Source organism: Arctopsyche grandis, chromosome 12, assembly GCF_051622035.1.
Source record: "Arctopsyche grandis isolate Sample6627 chromosome 12, ASM5162203v2, whole genome shotgun sequence".
NCBI lineage: Eukaryota > Metazoa > Arthropoda > Insecta > Trichoptera > Hydropsychidae > Arctopsyche > Arctopsyche grandis.
In genome coordinates, this window is record NC_135366.1 from 2903762 (window position 1) to 2921524 (window position 17763).

The 17763-nt window shown below is 34.2% G+C and overlaps 1 protein-coding gene across 1 annotated transcript; it reads left to right on the forward strand.

Moving 5' to 3' along the window:
* The first annotated feature begins 669 nt into the window (after positions 1-669).
* Trp1 (translocation protein 1) lies at positions 670-12409 on the forward strand. Its single transcript, XM_077442552.1, has 8 exons — positions 670-926; positions 4634-4769; positions 4848-4981; positions 5065-5175; positions 5243-5448; positions 8381-8567; positions 9772-9923; positions 9998-12409. The coding sequence occupies exons 1-8, from the start codon at positions 891-893 to the stop codon at positions 10125-10127; spliced, it is 1092 nt and encodes a 363-aa protein (XP_077298678.1). The 5' UTR covers positions 670-890; the 3' UTR covers positions 10128-12409.
* The last annotated feature ends 5354 nt before the right edge of the window (positions 12410-17763 follow it).

Sequence of the window (17763 nt, forward strand, 5' to 3'; positions counted from 1 at the left end):
TAGAGGCCATGACGATACGGCGCAATATTGCTTACGTCGTATTGTCGAGTACTTGCAATATGCATACACGTGCATTCGTAGCTACGCGTCAGAATACAAGTCAGCAAAAATGTTTCGGCGTTTATCGAACGAAAAATGATGTATGTATAATCGCGTTGTTGTTGGAAGAAGAAGCTCAAGAAGGCAATAAAAAAGCACGGAGGCATTTTGATGTGCATCCCATGTTAAAAAATAGAAAAACCGAAGGAGAGTTTTGGACACTGTATAAGGAGCTTGTGGATGATGGACAATTTTTTTTTAAATATTTGCGCCAAAACCATGTCGAAAGATTGAACAGCTGTCAACTATCACCATCGATAATTGGTCCAAAACAGCAAAGCGGCAGACTCATGGCACGTAATTCGCGTGTATATTTCCACGATGGCCAAAAAAACGGATACGATACGTTGACGGATGTTGCTGTAAAGTATGAAAAGGAAATGTCGGGTACTGCTGCAAGCCTGCCGTGGCGTAAACGTGACGGTTGATATGAATATACCCATACAAAATGTACCAAAGAATACTTTTCGTACGGCCGGATACCTGCTGAAGTCGGTACGTGCTGACTAGGTATGAACAGACCTAAAAGCGGAAAGAGAAAATCAAAGCTCATATCATAAAAACTGACAGAGTGAGAGATTTAAGTGTAAATCAAATAGAAAAAAATATAAAAAATATTGTTGAGTCTGCATTTGATTTATAAATCGCATCATAAAATGTTGAAATACACGAGTACAAATGGCCGAAATAAAAGTTGCTAGAACCAAGAACCGAGAAGTGCGTTGTTGGTGGTACGCTGGCGGTGGCAGAAGTGAGTGACAGCGCTCGCGGGGGGCTCCTCATCTGTCGCGATGGCTGAAAAGAAGAGAGCCAAGAAACGGAAGGAGGTGAGTCTTGAATTTGAATGAACTTCCCGACCCTCATTTGCTCCGACAGCAGTTCCTCGTGTTCGCACCTCGACCCCGAAACCCTGATCACGTCTTGTGACGCGTCAGCGCGTTCAACGTCACCACACGTCGACGCGCTACTCCTCAATCATCCGTCAATTTGGCACACGCTATTCATTCATCACTCCACTGCTATTCATTCATTACTCCCAGTCTATGTTCATTCATAAATTTCCTTTGTGTTTTACGGGTTAAACAACCCGATTATGAAAAGCGCTTTCCTTGAACACTTATTTTATTATTTTTTCCTTTTGGCTATTTTTTTTATCAATATCTCAACTTTTATTTTGCACCATATTGAATTGCATGAGAATTTTATAAATTTTATTTAATTTTTTTGCATATAGGAAAATAACCTCTTACAACCTTGGCAACAAACTTCTCAGGTCATATTTTATCGAAAAGGTCACAATTGACATATTTTAAGGTCACCGTATGTATTTTCTTTGAAATTCTTTATTTTGTACGATTATGAAGAAAATTTGGTACATACATACATATACAGTCCCATGACGGCGAATTACTAACACCGTGCAGATTTTGCAAATTCTATGTTTAGAGCTATATATTGAAGAGTAGGTTCGTAAATTAAAACAAATATGTGTTTATAATGATTATACATAGTTTATTTACAATATTAATACAACAAATATATATATTATTAATATTTTGTATGTCCACCCTTATTTTGGAGACACAATGCTATTCTTTTGGGCATACTCTCGATACAAGACGCAATGTTTGACTTTATGTCAGGATCTCCCTGCCACACAGAAATTATGTTTCGTTTTAGGATATTTTTATTGGTACATTGGAGCTTATTTAATTTCATTTTAAGGATATGCCAGACATTTTGTGGCAAACCGATCCTTCTCAACAATATTTACAATATTTCGATAGACTAGAGGACTGTATTTACGAGTGCCACGACAATTCTTACGATTGGTGACCGTAGGATTTTCACCTCTTTATAGTTGGGCGCTAATTTTATGCACACTGAAAACGCTAACCCCCTGATCTTGAGCAATATATCTTATGGAATACTTCCGAGTATTTAATAATGTGGAAATATTGGCGATTTTCTCCACGGATAAATCTTTATTTCTTCCCATCTAAAAAGGAAAGGGGGTTGTTTCACAAGCAATTTAAACAAATAATTAAGTCACATTTAAAAAATTTAAACACTTTAACTTACTTCAATGATATCGATAATATACAGGAAAGCAAAAATCTCTTCAAAACGAACTTTTCTCCCACTGAAAGCACACATCTACACCAAACGAATTTCAAAGCCAAACTGTCTATCTGCACTTGTACGGTTTTTAAAATATTTGTATAAACACTACTAATCTTATTCTTCTGTAAGTACATAGAATAGGATACAATGAATGGTCTACGAAAAAAACTAACCCAAAATGTTACTTACAACGGCGCAGGTATACAAAATAGGGTAAATACGCCAGTGTTAGTAATTCGTTGTCATACGACTGTATAACTGTAACGACTGGTTTCCACCCAAAAGGAACTTAATTAAATACAGTACAGTCTCGAGTATCCGGATTGTTAAAAACAATCTTTTTTGCTGCTTTGAAATACATAACATAAAAATTCGAAAATAAGACGGAGAAATGAGTCAGTTGTCTTCAAAATTCAATACTCAAAGGACGTTTGTTTCGTGGAAATTTGATCGCGATTTAAATATTTATTTTTAATATTACTAATATGGGAAAGAAAACGTGTTGTATTGTCATTAAAAGACAAATTAGATAATCAATGCTTTAAAAAGTGGTGTTTTAGGACGTTTTTTGTCATGTAAATATGGTTTTGGAACGTCAAAGATCCCGGATATGAAATTTACCGATTGTTTAATGTCAGATGATAGAAGCTCGGAGCGTAAGATTATGAAAAAATCAGGATATGATTATGTGATTCATTCAAAGACGATCGTCTGGACAGCCAATATCTGGTCCATTATTGTATGAAAAGTATTCGCGATTTGGCAGCTTCAAAAAGAACAGATAACTTTAAGCAAAACATCGTAATTGAATTTCTTAATATAGAACAATTTAATATTGATCTTCATGTTATTATACATGTAAATGTAGACAAGTAAATATTATTCATACTGAATGTAAATGGGTTTTTGAGATCTTTTTCCTATTATGCTGTACATTAACATTAGAATAATATAATTCTATGATTACTAACAAAATTAAATTAAAATTGAAAATGATCAGTAGATCAGTAGCTATTAAAATAGATGTAAGATGTATTGTGAACATAATTTCGTAATAATAAAGGTTGTGGCTATTTGCAGGTACTTCATCTGCGAATTATTGGCTATTTGCAGGTACTATATCTGCGAATTATTGGCTATTTGCAGGTACTATATCTGCGACAGGTGCAAAGCCTTCTGCGCATGAACGCATACTTATAATCCGATTATAATTGCTTACATTTAATTTTTTAGACTTGTTTAATCATTCGTTCATTACACATGAGGCAAATAAATTTTGCACGTTATTATAATAGATTTATATCATTTAGCTAGTTCGCGGCTTGTACTTGTACATATGTAGGTATTATACGTTGTATATGATAATAATTTTCTAACAATTAATAATATTAACTAATTTGGATTATATTTTTTACTCTACGTCACTTTACGGGTTCGAACTAAATTTTAAGAGGTTTAAAACAAAATTTTAACAGTAAACACGGTGACAGTGACAGTCCACGCGCATGCGCAGAAGGCTTTGCGCCTGTCGCAGATATAGTACCTGCAAATAGCCAATAATTCGCATATATAGTACCTGCAAATAGCCACAACCAATAATAAAAAACATTTAAAAATCAAAAATACTGAATGTACACATCTTTCCCTGTCAATTGTGATTTTTTCGTTTATCCGGACTACCTTTATCCCCAACTAATCCGGATAATCTAGGTTCTTCTATTGTTAGTATATTTACAGAAAGAATAATATAATTTGAAAAGAAGTTACGATAGAAAATGCACTGAAAAATTTATAAATCTTTATTTTTATATATACATATGTTATCTAGTATATTTATAATCAATGCTCAATTTTGTCTCTATTAACCCTTTGCCCGCGGCAATAACTATAGCGAACAAGCCCTGAACAAGCACCTTTTTCGTGAATTTGGTTATCAAGTTTTCGACCTTAAATACAGATTTTAATATTTACTCAAGTAACCAGATATGTTAATTAGCACATAAAGTGTTATTTTAAACAATAAAATACATAATATATCTCGTAGTTTTGGATTAATTGTCAAATAATCATTCTTCATAATTGTATGAAGACGTGACGTCACATGAGCGAGGTTTCAGTATGGTTCCACAAAAAACTAATTTTGACTGGTATATGTATATTCATTTTAAGCAAATTGAATAGATGGCATTCAACTCAGTAATATATTCAATCAATTTTGAACCTTAAAACAGTTGAAATAGGCGCATATAAGGCTCAAAATCCCGTGCAAAGTTCAGAAATTCTATGGAAGACAGCCGCGCTACAGACTTGTCGCCCAAAGCTTCCATAGCTAGACAGAGATCTCACGATAATGGAAATTTATAATAATATTAATCTATTACTTTTCATGTGACTGTTTATAAATTTGCAGGAATTTGCGGCTCCTGGTGCTAAAGAAAAGAATGATAAACCTTCAAAAGAAGAGTATGCCGTCGCCAAATGGCTACGCGCTAATGTGCCTACAAAAAAAACCAAATTTTTAAATCATCACGTTGAATATTTCACCGGTTTGTTAAAATGCCTCCGCCTTATATGTAATATGTACACTTTATATTGCTATGCGCTTATGATATTTTACGGTGCAGGATCTAAGGCGATCGACGCTTTACTGAAATCAGAATGGGGCACTGGAGACGTTCCTCTGTTCACAGAACGCACCGACGTCACCAGTTTTCTGCACGAGATGCTTGTCCACCGGTTCTTCCACAGAGCCGTTAAAGTACTGATGTTTAAAATATGATTGGGTGTGTATCGAGTTTGATGTTTTGATTTAATTTTTTTTTTTTTTTTTTTATCTGATAGGTAACAGTTAGTGAACAAGAACTGAAAGGAAGAAGTAAAAAGAGAGATACTGAAAAGCAAGACGATAAAAAAAAGGATGATGCTGTAGCCGATAGTCAAGCGGAAGGAAAGGTATACATATAGATGAAATGGAAATGCCTTTTGTATATGCACATATTTTATAGTGTTTCTATTTCAGGAAGGAAAGAGTGAAACGAAAGAACCTGAAAAAAGAAAACGTAAAATTCGACTGGACATGCATTTAGATCAAGTATTTATAGACGGACCGGAAGCGTATGTGTGGATTTACGACCCTATTCCCCTATATTATTGGCTATTCGGAGCACTGCTAGTTCTCGCAGCCATAGGCATATGCATGTTTCCACTTTGGCCTCCCGGTGTTAGGTATTTCTATTTTATTTTTCAATCTTCTTCACAATTTGGATTCAGTTTGTTTTCAGTTTTGATGTTTTTGATGTTTGTTTGTTTTAAGGGTCATTATTGTGTTTTTTTTTTCGTTTTGTTTTGTTTTTGTTTTTTTTTATTGTTTTCTAGTCTAGAGGAATGAATTTTAGGTATAATAAAATTTTAGTACAATAAAAAAAAATAATTTTAGCAGAAATTATTTTACCAAATGTTTGTTAATGTTTGAAGAATACATAGAAAAAAAATTCAAAATTCATAAAGTTACGGGCTGATGAAGTGAGGGGTCTCGAAAAAATGGTGCGTTCCAACCCTCCTAGTATTCCAAAATCAAAAGAGCAAATTAATTCTTAATCCAAACAAATGCTGCCATGGCATGAACTACGGAAATGTCAAACAAAATTTTTTTCGCAGAATAGCGGCTGTTTGAAATAAAAAGTCTATTTTTTACCAGTTTTTTTGACATTTCTGAATTTTTTAAAAATAGTAAAAATTGGAATTTTGTCATAGTTCTAGTTCGTGCGATAAAGGAATATATAGAGAAGGCTCACACCAAATTTCAAGTAAATTGGTTCGGTAGAACTTGAGATATCATGTCAACCGTCTCGAAAAAAGTAGTTTCGAGAAAAACGCGTTTAAGGTTTCGGGTTAACTTACGTGCCGGTCAGATGCCACGTCACTAAAGCAGCTATATCTCCGAAAATAATTTGAATTTTGAAAAATCCTCTTAAGGACATATTATCAAAGGTTTAAGCTTTGAAAATATGAAAGAAAAAAAATCGATTTCTTCAAATTTCTAGACTAGAATACCCCCCTTAACTTGCGTATTAACGACTTCAACCTTGACGTGTGTGTTAATTTGCTTAGAGTCGACGACAACAATGCTAATTTGCGTATAATACTGCATAATATGATGTGAAACGAAAATCAGCAGTAATTAACCCTTTGAATGCTGACCAACGCCGATCGGCGTTTTGCCAACAAGGCCATGAGCCTCAAATACGCCAACAAGTGTTGTTTTTTGAGTATGTAATAAAAAATAAACAAAAATAATAACTGTTAAGCCTTTCCAGGTAGTATTGAAGAAAAAATGCATTGAACATAATCCGTGTCAATGTTTATAAAGACTGGATTACACGGGAATTTCTGAATTTGTAACCATAGCAGATGTTCTCGATGGAAATCCCTAACTGCTGAGTATTTTAGATTGTGCTTTGGCATTTAGATTATGAGCATTGCATTTTAAGGGTGTCACGACAACTGGCTCACGGACCTTTCAGTCAACGGCGTTATGCACACGAAATTTCTCTCACGCGACACGGGCATTACCGAAAGTACCGATACTGGTGGTATCAGTATTTGACCGAAAACAAGCCTTTGGAACCACCGGTACTACAAACTAAATAAATACTTTTGAAAAAAGGCAGATTTGTTAAAATAACTGTTGTGAGCCAGTTGTCGCGTGAGTGAAATTTCGTGCGTGTAACGCCGTTGAGTGAAAGGTCCGTGAGCCAGTTGTCGCGGAACCCATTTTAACAACGATGAAGACGATGGAACTAGTTTTGGAAAAATACATTCATTAATACACATCTTTTGTTTATTTTATATTGTTGCAAGATATATTAAAGTCTAAACATACCTTTACAAAACTCGAAATCCTCGGCGGTAGTTATCTAGGGTTTGTTTGGATTAGCTACAATTTTTATACCTGCTTTCTATTGGATTTCTAAATAATTCTAGTTGGAAATGTTGGCGAAATTTTCAGCATGACGGGCTTTCAACAGGAAAGACGTCAGCATTCAAAGGGTTAAAGAAAAGAAAAATTTCTTTGTGAACATGTAATACATGAGAACATTCAATAATAAGAGTTGGATTTCGGAGACATTTTTTATGAATAATACATACTATTTCAGCAATACCCGAAATATAAAGTCTTATTTATTAAAAGTTTTAACAAAACAAGCATACAGAATTTCAATATTTTTTTCATACCCATTAAGTTTCAATATATTTTTATCTTTATTTATATATCCATTTTATATTAACTCCGACCATAGATGCTACTACAGGTTGCCCAAGGCGACATCTATGATCAAAATTTTGTACACAAATAAAGATTATACATACAACATCCGTTGAAAACACTGTACAACAACTCCTGCCACTCAACTCTTCCATTGCGGAAGCTGCTGTAGCAGCTCTGTCATATGTAGATGTTCTACTTCCCAATTAATCGAGCAAAACTAAAGAGTTGTCTGCAGTGCGCCTCAATATTGCTGCTGCTTCACTCAATTCAACCAGGAATTTCAACTGTTCCAAAAACAAATGGCAATGCTTCATCGCTTTTCGAATGAAATGACAAAATGTTTGTCATAAAAGACTAGAGAAAGAATCTCTCTCTCAATCACATTTCATACTAGTATAGACTTGCTTCTAGAGCTGTTTTAAAAACATGCTAAATTACACCAAGTGGTTGCCAATATCGTGTCTGAATCAAGCGATGTTTAATGCAAGCGCATTAGAGACATGCTATGAACAACTCTGAATATTACACTACAATCAACTATAAGTTTGAATGTGTTTACTATGTTTCCATATAGGACTAGAGCTGATATTGCCGATGAACTCTGACTCATGCCAGCTTCACACATGGCTGATGTGTTCCACCCAAATACATACGTAGTCTTGCGAATTTTGGCCACGTTGGATGCCAATGGCTCATATTGTGGAGCTGGATTTGATACTATTTGAAACTCTAGACAATAAGTGACTCTTATTAATGAAGTAAAATCCCGAAACTCCTTGCGCCAAATGAGCAAGACTATTAATGTAATCACACAATAAAACTAGTCCGGTTAGACTTTCGGAGTACCTCTCATGTGGCTTTTCATGTGTGTTTTATTTCATTTGGCAGAAAGGGAGTGTATTATTTGAGCGTAGCGGCAGCCTGTTTCCTGATTTTGATAATCGCACTGACGACATTACGCGTCATCGTGTTCTGTCTAGTTTGGATACTCACCCTTTCCAGACATCATCTGTGGCTGCTTCCCAATTTGACTGAGGATGTCGGATTCTTCGCATCATTCTGGCCACTATATCAAGTTAGTATTCATGTATTTACATTTCATTTTTATTACATACATACGGTGCCAAGACAAATCACTCACGGACCTTACACTTAACGGCGTTACGCGCACGAAATTTCACTCACGCGACAACGGGCTCACGGCCATTACACTCACAGATAAATCACTCACACGACATTACGCTTATGGAATTATTAAAATTGCGTACAAAAACGTTATTTTCTACACAATAATTACTCTAAAACTCAATTAAACGTATCGTGACGGATTAACACACTATCCTAGCAATTTCGTGCGCATACCGCCGTTGAGTGTAAAGTCCGTGAGTGATTTGTCGCGGAACCTATACATACATGTGCCATGGCAGGAGTCATCCCAAGCGATACATATAGTTAGATTATTATTGTACAAAATTACTAACAATTTTCAAACATAGACAATAGAATTCAATAGAGACATCTATGGAAAATCAAAAAAAAAATTTGATAAAATTTGCGAGAAATGCGTTATGTAGGTAGCATTTTATAAGATCCAACAAACTCGAGATGATAATGATTCAAATTTGCGATAAACCATGATTTATTGGATCTGTATCAACAATTAAGCAGCATCCGATTATTTCGTAACTTGTTCGAAGATATCTAATAAAAATTATTACTTTAATATAATATATAAAATATATTGGGAACAATTTCAACGCCCATTTTATAAAATAAATGTGCATTTAAAAAAAAAATTGTACATAAAAAAAAGTTTCTATACATTACAAAAAAAAATTTGTATGCATTTCTAAATGACGGATACATATTGCATTAGAAACTTTGCTTTGATCATTGATAAAAATATCTGCTACTACTAAAAAGCGGATGTTTGCTACTTAAATGTGTATTACAATGACCAAAATACGAACCAACAACGACCAACGCTTCTCTCTACTGGATTCATTTTTTTTTATTTTTCGGCTTGCGACCTACCACCTTGGCTTCGACTCTACGACCTGACAGTTGACAGTTGTCAATAGCGGAAGACTGCAACGTTTCCACTTTTTGTATCTATTCTAATGCCAAAATATTTTATTCGATGCACAATACGAGATGGTTTAATGCACCGAAAATAATGCAAATTTTTAATGCACAAAATTTTTTTTAGATACAAAGTATTTTTCTCAATGTACAATCGTACCCAAATATATTTACAAAAATGATTACAATTCTTACAGTACGAATATAGAGGCAAAGACTATTGTCCGCCTAGTAAATCAGAAAAGGGAAAAAAGAAAAAAAAGAAAGAAAAGTGTTCCGATGATGAAGCTGAACCGGCCGACGAGAAATCAAAATTAATCTCTAAAGATTCTCAAGGAGAAAGCGACAAGTGAGTTAACATCGATTAGTATTTTTTGTTTTTGCATTTTGAATATTTTTACATCGATTACGTTTGTTCGTTAGGGGGGAGAAACTCGATCTACAATCGGCGGCGCTCCAAGACAACACCGAGAGTGAATCAGAAAGCAGTCAGAGATCTTCGACGGGAAAAGACTTTGAAATCGTAGACGCGGGCGACGTCGACACATCATAATAAATCGACTCTACAATTTTTTCAAATGTCCAAAGTAGTTATTAAATAGATAATTATTTGCACCGTCGCTCCATATTTACGTACGTCTAAAGCAAATAAATTTACGGTGAAGCAAAATACGGCAAACTCGACGTGTGTTTGTGTACACTTAATACTATTATTTATTTTTGAAAATAAACCTGATGGAGTGTGCCGTATTTTTAAGTGTGTAAATTTTTGTGGTACTCTTCCAATCTTCTTTTTTTTATGTTGTAGGAAAATATATACATACATGTATTTATATGTATGATTTTGTTTGTAATTTCTAGTGACTATTTACTAATGTTTCATTTGTGTGGTTTTGGTGAAATACAAAATCAATTGAATCTGTTAAATATGTTTGAAAATTACTCTCAGATATTAAACAATCTCATTTATATATGTCAAGTAAAATGAAAAGTACATTAAATTTCTCCGTGTTTCGGTTTAACAGTGTATTTTATTATATTTCTGATGATGATCTTCGATTTGACGGCAGCCGGAATCGTTTAATGATTTTTTTTAATCTAATAATTTATAATATGATGGGTGCTTATGAGTAATGCATTTTTTTATTATAAATGTCTATGTATTTAGAGGTTATGTTACTCTGACTTCCTGGTTCATATTTTAACCCTTTGCCCGCGGCAATAAATATAGCGCACAAGCCCTTTTTCGCAAATTTGGCAATCGAGTTTTCGACCTTAAATACAGATTTTAATATTTGCTCAAGTAACCAGATATGTTAATTAACACAAAGTATTAATTTAAAAAATAAAATACATAATATATCTCGTAGTTTTGGATTAATTGACAAATTACGTCTCAATTGTATGACATTCTTCATACAATTGAGACGTATCGTCGCCATTGTTCAACAGACGTGACGTCACATAAACGAGGTTTCAGTATGGTTCCACAAAAAACTAATTTTGACTGGTATATATTAATTTTAAGGAAATTGAATATATGGCATTCAACTCTCAGTAATATATTCAACCTATTTTGAACCTTAAAACAGTTGAAATAGGCGTATATAAGACTCAAAATCCCGTGCAAAGTTCAGAAATTCTATGGAAGACAGCCGCGCTACAGACTTGTCGCGCAAAGCTTCCATAGAAGCCGCGGGCAAACGCTTAATATGGTATATCTCGGTATATTGCAATGGAACGCTATCAATTTTTTTTATTTATCCAGGATTATATAAATAAATGATGATTTTTATTTTTAATTTAATATTTACATACATATATGCACACATGTAAAAATGTATATCTGTTCATGGTGGTTAAATGTCAAATATTTATTCACATGTATCGTACATCCTTTTTCGATAATCATATGCCGTATTGGAATTAATGGCGTGTAGCGGTGGTTTTTTGTAGCAGATTCTAAATAAATATGTATTTAATCAATTAAGCACAAATGCATTTTCATTTATCCGGCCCGATATGATTTAAAATTGATATATTGATTTGACTTGCATGCATAGGAAGCTCGTTGCATCACTGAATGCTATTACCATACATACCATTAAAAGGAAAATCTACATTTGTATATCTAATATTGCGCCAGCATGTGTTATGTATATTATATTGTCATTTATAATTATGATGCGACGTGTACTAGTTTTAAATATGTACATATTCAATCGGTAGATCTAAATTATGGCCGAGTGAAACTACATGCGATGCAGAATTTTTATTGTTTATCGAACATAACATATTCAACGCTATCGAAATTTCTCATTTTCAGTGTTTTTGAACAACCTTTGCTCGTTTGCGTGTACTGTGTGATAAGATAATGCTACATTTTTTTACATTGAAATTTCTGTTCGACGTAAATTTGAATCCTGGATGGTCATCGCACAATTACTCTTTTTTCTACGAGCATTCTTCATTGATTTCAACTTGTATTTTTCAATTTTCTTTAGTTTAACCCTTTGTTTGGCGTTTTGCCAACTCGATGGACCTGCAAAACGCCGATAAGCGTTGTATATTGAGCATGTACAAAGTAAACAAGAATACTACCCGCTAAGCCTTTCCAGGTAGCATTGAAAAAAAAATGCATTGAACATGGGTCGTGTAATCCGTGTCAATGTTTATAAAGACTGGTTTACACCGGAATCTCTGAATTTATAACCATAGCAGAATTTCTCGATGAGTATTTTAGATTGTAGCTTGGCATTTAGATTGTGAGCATTACATTTTAACAACAATGAAGAAGATGGAACTGGTTTTGGAAAAATACATTCATTAATAGACTTCTTTTGTTTGTTTTATATTGTTGCAACATATAGAGAGTCCAAACACACCTTTACAAAACTGGAAATCCTCAGCGGTAGTTATGTAGGGTTTGTTTGGATTAGCTAAAATATTTGTACCTGCTTACTATTGGATTTCTAAATAATTCTAGTTGGAAAAGTTGGTGAAATTTTCAGCCTGGTGGACTTTCAACAGAAAAGACGTCAGCACCCAAAGGGTTAAACAATGGTCTTGGTTGAATGGTACTCCAAGAAAGGTTCAACTTGGTTAAAAAAATATTTTGCATTCGAAACTCTGCTATATTTAAGTCTGTCGTCCATTCAAGAAGCAATATTCATCGTCAATTAAGTTTTGAGAACCAAATAACTTAAAAAAAAAAAGACTAAGGGTGGGTTCAGGATCCAAATGAAAGGCCAAAGTCGCTTCACAGCATTTATTCAACGATTCAGGAGGTCCACACGTAACCCCCACTCACTCCAGAATGATCTGATCTACCGTGTGTACCTCCTTATAAAGGACAAGTTGCCCAGCGCAGCTTCCTCTATCCATTTATGTGTCTATTGTCTCGGCTTACCCTGGCGAGTCATTATTTTCAGTGAGAACAATGTATCTCCAGCGTATCGTTTGTCCGGGCACTTAGAGTCCCGATAGCCAAATCCAGGGTCTCTATTATTCACCCACGAATGCGCTTAGTAAGTGGATACTCTCTCTCATGTTCCCATGTTACAATATCATTCTTTAATTCAGAATTATCTGAATACATACGCAAAGCTATCAAAAAATGAATTGAATATGAAATTTTAAGTCAACGTTTTATTTGGTCAACCGTTTACCTCAATCTACCTTTTATTCGGACCACTTCCAAATTCTATTAGCTCTTGCATATGTATGTGACCGCAATGCCAAATGTAGCAGGTGCCACTTCATGTTTAATGCATTCGGTTAAGTTTTCACGCCGTCTTCGTTTAGGCATAAACGGATAATTCGAGAAGTTGTGAACGAACCGTTGAATAATATGTTAAAATTACAGCAGAGTTATCTCGTTGAGCATTATCGCAATTGAGTCGGAACAAGGCAGTAACTCATATTTCTCCACAGTTTGATAAGTGACTTAACATGCATGCTAGTTCAGTATAATAATATACCGAGTGCGATAAATTTTATTTGTGTGAAATAAATATAAAACAGAATTATGCGAAACACAACGGCACTTAATACTCCATGAAAAAAATCTACAGGGGGAAGTGGACCATTTCCATATACTGCGTATATTAAAAACGCATTAAAATCGACTGGTATTGTTATCGGTTATCGGTGATCCATCTCAATAATTGTGGCCTTAGTGAAACACTGAATAATAACCCGTTATCGTTGGTATTTTTTTTTTTATTATTACATAATTTTCAGTTGTACCGATATTCATTCATGTGGGTTTTATATTGAATTAGCAAGATAAATGCACAAGCGTGTGTATGTATGTACATATGTGCGTTGCTAACTGACATGTAAATAGCATTTGCATAATCGAAAGTGAATAGTCACATTCCTGAGGAATTCCACACATCAGCAATACCCGTGTATAACTTACAAAAAGCGACTGCAGATTTGTCTATTAGGTATTTTATTTTATTTTATTGTTACAAATCAATATACACTCGCCATTACAGATTTGCTCCAATGCGACGGGTGTACGTTAACGAAATACAGAATACATAAACAATCAGAAATCAGAAATACAGTAATACATACATATACAATCAGAATATATAGAATATAACAATTAATCAGAAATAATAATCATAGTGACATCTATGGATTTCAGATTACTGTGTATAATTAATACAAATTATACACAGGCAGATTTTTGTGACAACAGGATTAGATTTTTTAATACCAATTTTCAGGAACCGTTTCAGCAATGATCAGATAAAATTGACAAACTCTGATAGAGAAACGATCGATTTGGAGTCACATAACCCAAATCTAACCAGCAGATGGCGAGGACTCGAACCTTTGACCTCAGTGGTGCTAAATATATACGCTACCACTAAGCCAAACTGCTGGCTGTATGTGTAGCAAAGATCCAAACATGTTCAAGCTCTTAAGAGGGCTGTACATCCGAAACCTTAATTTTGTTGCCGTTCCTTTCTTCGGTATATACATATATTGAGTGAATGCGACAATATATATATCAATATATATATTGAGTGAATGCGGCAGTTGCGCTTCGACCAGATAAAACGTATTTTAAATTGACAAAATCGAGGTTTCGTATTCTCCTATTTTCTCCTCCGAAACTGGACCAATTTTAAAAAAAATTCATCATCGGTATGAGAAATATATTTTCTGTGCAACTATGCGCGTATTTTTTTTTAAATCGACCGTTAAATAAGCACGCTGGACTCTTTTCGTGGGTGTAAAAAAGAGGCTATTTTATTGATGTTTGGCGGCTCCTAGCTCATATAAAAAATAACAAATCAAAAAAATAAAACGATAGATGCATCCCAATGGTGGATATCCATAGCATATTAAAAAATAATTTCTCTAGTGCCATAATTGAGGAAGGGAGAAGTCTAATACGTTTGTATGGACATGGCGCTGGTGTCCAGCCCTCTTAACCCTTTGACTGCTACAACAACGATAAATCGTTGTTTTGAAATCGGCGAAGATTGCTACGACGATCGTTGTTGACGTCATTAATTGTCGTATTTCAATACTTTCTTTGAGCCACCAGCGCATCAGTGGCACGAAACTTTTTTTTTATATACGTATTTATATTTATTTTTCAATCAAGCTTTATAAATATTTATCAATTTTTTAAATAAAAGCTCTTCAATTTCGGGTTCATCATCAAAGTAAATTTCGGGTTCGTTGTCAATGTCATATAAGGAGTTATTACTTGGGAATTGATTATTGTCGATAAATTCATTTTCAGAATCAGTAGAGCTGCTGATTTGTCGAGTTCCTCGGCGAGGAGCTATTATTTCGCTTTCATCACTTTCACTGTCCGATATCATTTTGCAGAGTTAAAATAAATGGCAAAAAACAATAGAAATCCGCTTTCAATTATATAGGTCACGAGACGTCACGAATTCATGCAATCAATCAAATGCAACTGAAATGCATACAAAATGTTTATGATACATGTTGAAAAATTATTTGATTATTAGAAACTTCGCATCCTTGTGTGTCTCGCTCACACGTACACAATTAAAACCAAGAAAGAAAGAGAGAAAGACCGCTACCTGTTTCGAATATATCGCATGTTGTAAGGATACATCGATATCTAAAAATAGATTATTTCAAATAGTCAAAACTTATTTAGTGTATATATGTAGGTATCTCTTTCGCACGCACGCATGTAAAAGCAAGACAGAAAGAGAGAGCACGAGTCCACGACTGCTTCTTAAAAATGTATATAAAGTTTTATAAAAATTACGAGTGTTCGGCGAAGTAAGTATGTAAAAAAAAATATTATATTTATTTTTTTTCAAAATAATTACAAATGTTAGCATTTTTCGCTTGGACATTGAAAAACCTCGTAGCAGCCAAAGGGTTAAGCACAGTTTGGGATGGAGCGCTATGAGTCTCATTACATTAGAAAAAAATTCTAATTGGTGCAAGTTTTGGAAATGAACGCGAGGCTTGAAAAAAGATTGGGAGCCGCTGCCATAGATAACATATAGTTTTTTCAGAAATTTTATTTATAGACCAGATGTGCTTTACAATAAGTATAGCGTTTTCGTTATCCATTTTATATGTGATTTTTTTTAAGAATTGCGTAGCTTAGTGAAGAAGGTTGATAAAAATCGAATATTATGCCGCTGATTCACTGCCAATGGCTCGTCCACTTGAACTACAATTCCCTTGATACAATATCTTTATGATTTATTATTACTTGCAAGGTTGTTGGGAAACTTTTCTAATTTGCAATGATTATCAAGCTTTTCTCAAAAATAATTCTTTTTAATGATTAATTTGATTATACAGGTCTACCCCACGGGACTGAAAGTGAAAAGGTTGAAAAGGCAAATATCGGAAGGCAAAGATTGAAAATCGAAAGATCAAAAAAAAAGGGTGCATGGTAAACAGTACTATGTATATATAATATATATCGGTGGCATGCGGTGAAATTATCTCTATTTTTGTCACACAGCCTTGTTTAATGTGCGCGCGCAGGATACGGGAGGAAAAGTCTGTTCCTCTTGTTACTGTTGTATCCTGCTCGCGCAAATTAAGAGAGGATGTACGACGGGGGGAGAGAGTTTTACCGCACGCCACTGATATATATACTAACCGTTTTTCATATGTATGCATGATAAACGAATATTTTCGACTTTTTCATGGTCACCCTGATTATACATACATATACTAAATTTCTTTACAAAACTGATACACACAGATTTTTCATTACAAATTGACCCTTTTCATTTCGAATTGACCATTGAAATTTGAAATGAAAAAGGGTCAATTTGAGATGAACAAGGGACAATTTGAAATGAAAAAGGGTCAATTTGGAATGAAAAACCTATATGCATACTGTTTGTGATATTTCTTTATTTATCTGTTAAACTTTTCTTTAATGAGTTTATTTTTATTATATTTTCCTTTGCATTTTTATCTAATTAATTTATTATCTTTATAAATATAATTTTTAGTAAACAAAGAAAATGCATACATAATTAACATATTATGTACATTTGCAATATAAAAATGTGTTCACCTTCTACAATAATAATGGCATGTAACACTGAGCAACAACAAAATAATACCGGAGCAGAGACTAATCAATCTTTACTAAGTTTGACCCGCTGAATTCGAATATGTCAGGGGTTTTTTTTTTTTTGCTTGCTCTCGTTTAAAATATATGATCGTTTAAAAATATGGGCAATTTTTACAGATTTTTGGCTTTTGCAGTCTTAAATCCAAAACCTAGCAGGTTCGGTGATTATTCCCAAAAAGCGATCTCGATCACAGAACATCTGGTACCCAAAAACTCCATCAATCGAAATGTTGTACTAGCGAGAACTCGAGTGCCAGATATTCCGTAATCGCGTGGCAACGATTTTTGTGGCAACAATTGTCGTGCGCGTGATCACAATTTGCGCAATAATCCGCTTACCAATCTACATACATAGTATTGCTATGCCAAGGAGTGAGTATTGGAATCAATAGTTAGATATTTTTTCACAATCACAATGTTTTTTAACAAATGTATTAGTTGTTGCGGGAAATTTTCCTGGATAAAATATGAAAGTAATTTTCTTCTATAAAATTATTATGCTTGCTCTTTACATTGGGCAAGTGGCGACAATTACTAGTGGCCAGTGTGCACATTATTGTGCACTCGGTAA